The 5,404-nt window shown below is 33.0% G+C and overlaps 1 protein-coding gene across 1 annotated transcript in view; it reads left to right on the plus strand.

Annotated features, from left to right (window-relative positions):
* Positions 1 to 3,531, plus strand: part of KCNMB2 (potassium calcium-activated channel subfamily M regulatory beta subunit 2) — a 215,698-nt gene extending 212,167 nt beyond the window's left edge. The window contains exon 5 of the mRNA XM_006910850.1: positions 1,762 to 3,531. Within this exon, the coding sequence (XP_006910912.1) occupies positions 1,762 to 2,046 (285 nt within the window). The 3' untranslated portion in view covers positions 2,047 to 3,531. The remainder of the gene's footprint in view (positions 1 to 1,761) is intronic.
* Positions 3,532 to 5,404: the final 1,873 nt, after the last annotated feature.

Consider the following 5,404-nt stretch of genomic DNA (forward strand, 5'->3'; position numbering starts at 1 on the left):
AGAACCCATTCCATTTCTTTTTTAGTTTCCTCCTGTGAAATCTACAAGTCAAATTGTTCTGCAACTCCAGGTCCTACCCCAAAGCTCCCATCAGTGTACCTCAAAGTTCACCAACAGCCCACCTCATCTACATCATTGCATATAGTCATTTGAGTTGTGCACTGCACAATCCTAGGAGTATCAGTCACATTGTAAAAGTCATAGAGGTGAATATTTATAATCATAACTAATAAATTGGTAGTAGCATAAAATGTGTTTTTTCATAAAATCAATGTATTATGATAATTTTTCAATAGAAATTAGTTTTTAAGAGAGGAAAGAGTTTTCTAAATCACACTAAAACACTATAGATTAGCAGTGATCTTGTCACAACTAATTTAATTCAGATAAATCAAGTAAATTAATCATTTGATAGTGTATATAACAAGAAACGGGGATTTTTTTTTTTTAGTTGGGCCTCCCCTTACCATAGGGGGGGGAAAGGGTTAATCAGGGATCTGCACATCTCCAGAAAAGTGATTAAATCACTTTTTCCCTAACTTTTTGAAAAGTTAGATTCGTTGTTATATCAGTTTTGGCATTATCCATTTACAGATCAAGAAAAGAGAATCACAGAGATTTCATCTTCTCAGAAACTGCTTTATAATTAGGAAAAATGTTCAAAAATATATCTAATAAGTATTTTTTTAACTATGAAGCTATTTAATTCCATTTGTATTCAGAGAAGAGAGAGAGAGCAGAAGAAGAAAGGAGGACAGGAAGAGGGAATAGAGGGAAAAATATAAATTGGGGTAATGAGAGGGGCAGGGCAGGGAAGAAGAAAGAAACAAAGAAAGAAATTGAAGGACATAAGTGTGTAGAAAGGAAGAAAGGAGAGACATGGAAGAGATATAGCAAGAAATATAAGAGAGAGAGATCAAAGGGAAAATATTGTTTTCAGATGGGTGCTGGTAGAAGAGTAAACTGATTTGGTACTATTTTAATTTTCCTTCATTTATGGAGAGAGTTGCTTTGTTATGCAACTGGGCATGAACTATTCATCACAGCTCTTTATTTAATATCTTCATACTTTTCAAGATTTTTTTTTCAGCAACTCACCAGGAGTATAACTGTTTGTTTGTTTGTTTGTTTGTTTTTATTACAGTCACAAGATGACCAAGGTAACTCAGCTAAATAAAGCCAAGCCAAAAAGATGAGGAACTACTTTCCTTGAGAGAACTGGTAGCTTTTGATGTTACATGGACGGTTGTAGACAGACAAAAACAGAAAGGTCGATACTCTGATTCCATGGAAGAGTATGTTTAAAAGGGAATAATTTGGTCTTTGAGCCACGCTTCTCTTGCTCAGGCCTGCTTCCACATCTGGAAGTGTACTTTCTCTTCTAATAAAGCTTTTCTTTTTTACTGTAAAAATAAATAAATAAATAGATAGATAAATATTAAATAAAAGGGGATAATTAGAACCCACTATGCTTACCTACAGCAAAAAAGAATCCATTGAAGTTATTCAATTTTAACCAATATTTAAACTTTTATGAAAGAGCTATCAAAGTACATCTTGGTTCAGATACCGAAAACACTGTTTTAATCAATGTGTGAGTTCTTAGAGTTTCTGGAGACACAAGTTTGAATATGAAAAAGAATAACCATCATAGTTATTTCACAGATCAAGTTGGTCTCAATATCCCATCCCCTCCTAGACACACACACGCACACACAGACAAGAGCAACTTCTATTAACAATCTATGTCATTTTCCACAGTGCTCCTATATACCTAAGTGTGGAAAAAATTTTGAAGAATCCATGTCCCTGGTGAATGTTGTCATGGAAAACTTCAGGAAGTACCAACACTTCTCCTGCTATTCTGACCCAGAAGGAAACCAGAAAAGCGTCATCCTAACCAAACTCTACAGTTCCAACGTGCTGTTTCATTCACTCTTCTGGCCAACATGTATGATGGCTGGGGGCGTGGCAATCGTTGCCATGGTAAAACTCACACAGTACCTCTCCCTGCTCTGTGAGAGAATCCAACGGATCAATAGATAAAAGCAAAATGGATGAGATCATTTTCTTTAAAGCTCAAATACTGTTTTCTTTCTTTCTTCACCAAAGAACCTTAAGTTTGTAATGTGCATTCTGTTATGAGTTCCTTAATATATTCTTATACGTAGAGCAATAATGCAAAAGCTGTTCTATATGCAAACATGATGTCTTTATTATTCAGGAGAAGAAATAACTGTTTTGTGTCAGTTGGTTGTTTTCATAATCTTGTTTTGATGCTGGAACTAGTACTTCCTTCTCTCGTTCTGCCAAAATAGGGCTCAGTTATTCATTTGCCAAGCTTTGTGGAGGAATGTAGACAATATCAATGTGATGAGGTCTGTGTTCTGAGTTGTCAGATCTCTTGAAGACATTTCTACAGTACTTTTCATTATTCATCGTTTACCAAAGCTACAGCCAAAAATATTTTTTTCTTTTCACTCTCAACTGAGCCCCATAGCAAGTGAAGAGACCAGATTTCCTAACTAAAAGATGTTAATACATTCTCCTTGTATTTTTACCATATCACTGTAAAGAAGGGGGGAATCCCAACCAGCTATTTTTCTTTTATTATTTTTTATTCATAATTTTATATTTTTAACTGATTTCTCAAAAGATAAGCTGTTTTCATTAACCAATTCTATAATCTTTTCCTGTGATTTAAAAAGAAAATGAATAGAGCCCCTTTCCATGTAAGACCCTGCTACTGTGTGAGGAGATGACACTTACGAGGGGTTTCATTACCTGTGAACTGAATGAATGTTGAGTGATAACTCCATTACAATCTAGGAAAGTCTATGTTACTAAGATATTTGTGTGAAAATCTTTATTCTATTTCAATTGAATTATTAGATGGTAAAATTAAGATCCTACTTGTTAGTCAAGACAAGTGAAATGATTTCAATGGGTAAATCTGTTGTGGCAAATTAACATGTTGGAATATTGCTCTTTGGGAATTTATGTAAGTTAATGAGTGTGTAACCTCTCTCTTTCTAACATTTGTTCCCTATCGGGATTTTAAAGCTGTGTGCACAGAATATTTGTCACCTCTACATGTTTTATTTTTCTATTTACAATTGCCTTTTTTTTGTTGCTAGATTTTATACACAGAATAGACCTTTTTTCCTAACACACACTTGAACTGAATAACAGATTTAAAGAAAGCTTTTGTTCACATTGCCATTCACTTATTGTGTTGGGGTGGGGGGAATGAGGAAGTGGTTTTAAACAAAACATTGCATCTTTTATTTAACATCAATATCAAAAGAAGAAGAGAAGCATCTATCTTTCTCACCTATACTTAAGTACCTTTTTGTAGTTTTCTAGGTATTGCAAAATTTTACAAATTATATTTGTGGAATGAATGGTAAAACTAATCTGATGAAATGAAAGTATTCTGCAATATTGTAATTCATAGTTTGACTTTTCATAAGCAAATAAATCCCTAGAGTATAATCAAGACTTCAAATGTGTAATTAAATTTTTAAAAATACACTGCATCAGCAAGGTTTGAATACCTCTTGCATTTTAAGCTGACAAGCTCATGGTAGTCCAAAAACCCATGACTTACTATTTTTAAAAGTATTTAAAGAGATTATAAAGAAAATTCCTTTAACACTCAAACACATACACACAATATTATGAATATTTGGAAAATATCGTGGAAGACTTGATTCCTACTCCACCTTAAAATTGTAATTCTGAAGACAATAGAGAAATCTTTGTGACAACAGAGACAAAAATTTATAATCTTTAATGTTCCTTGAGTTTTCTTTAAGTGATCTAAGGATGAAACTTATGCAAGTGAAATTACTAGATGAGTTATTTTTCTTATTTTCCTCTGGACTTTTAATTAAAAATTGCCAACTGAGATAAGAATGGAGATATCTCAAAATAATGACACCGAAAAGAAGTTAACTGCTGCTTTCTTGAATAAGAAAGCAACAGCCCCTTCAAGTAATTTAAATGTATACACGATTAAACGCTCATTGTTAAAGGAAGAACTAGGACTAATAACAATGCTTTAAATGCTTTGTATTTGTTAACTAAAATCTTTACAACAACCCTAATTGGAGGAAGCTCTGTTATTATCCCATCCTACACATGAGAATGTTGAAGTTCAGAGATAGTAAGTAAATTTCCCAAGGTTACACAGATACTAAGATGGCAGAGAGCTGAGGAAATATCCAGCCATTAGCTTCCCCCCCTATTATGATAACCACTTCCATGGCTTTGAGATCTTTTAGATTAGACTGAAGGATGCTGAGGTTTGGAAGAGATTATAGGGGTGAAGGAGAAAGAGCAAAGTATACAATATTGCCTTTTCTCTTAAGAGTGAGTTTTTAATTTGCTAAGAGTGTCAAAACAACATATATGAGAAAAATAGAGAACAGTTAGGTCTCCAATTCACAACAGTGTGTAGGAATAATATCTACAGAAGCTTGCTATGAGGCTTAACTGGATGTATATGTAAAATTCCTAACACTATAGCATATAGTAGATGCTATGAAATGGTAATTATTATTATTAACAGTAGTATTAATGGTATTAGTATAACCACTAATAGTATATAGTCTCTTGAAGCTAGACTAGCTCAAAAATGTCATTTTGCTCAAACTCACACCAATGCTTAAATCCTTTCTATAACATCCTTAATAAGGATCACCTAGTGATAGGGACAGTTACCATTTGAATCCTCCCAGGTATGGGGTAGGTTACCAGTCAATAAGACACTGCTAGAAAGGTTTCCTGATATTGATTACAAATCTGCCCCCTTATAATGTTTACCCAGTAAATCTTACAAATTCAGATCAATACTCCTGTAACTAACTTATTCTATTAGTCTTATTTTGTTTTTACAGAAATGGAGTGGGGGTGGGGAAAGAGCCTTCCATTTGTTTAGAATATAAGACCATGGAAAATAACCCATTAAGCCAGAATTATGACATAAATGAAAATTTATAAAGGAAGCATAAATGATATCAACTTTTAAAAAATGTGTGTGTGTATATATATATATATAAAACTTTTAAAAAATGTGTATATATATATCTTTTTAAAACTTTTTAAAAATGTGTATATATATATATATCCCTTTTAAAACTTTTAAAAAATGTGTATATATATATCCCTTAGATCCTAAACATTCATGGGGGAATTAAAATGAAGAGCTAGCTAAACTCTGATGCCAATGTGAATTTTAATCCTCCACCACCTCTTAATATGATTTGGCATTCTGAAAGGTAAAATTGTCTAAAATTATACATTATGTTCTTATTCACCTTCATGACAACCAGACTAAGTTGTCTGCTAAGTAACCAGATTACTTAGAAGCACAGATGTGTTCCTAACAAAATGTTGCTAC

This window comes from Pteropus alecto, unplaced genomic scaffold (assembly GCF_000325575.1).
Source record: "Pteropus alecto unplaced genomic scaffold, ASM32557v1 scaffold33, whole genome shotgun sequence".
Lineage (NCBI taxonomy): Eukaryota > Metazoa > Chordata > Mammalia > Chiroptera > Pteropodidae > Pteropus > Pteropus alecto.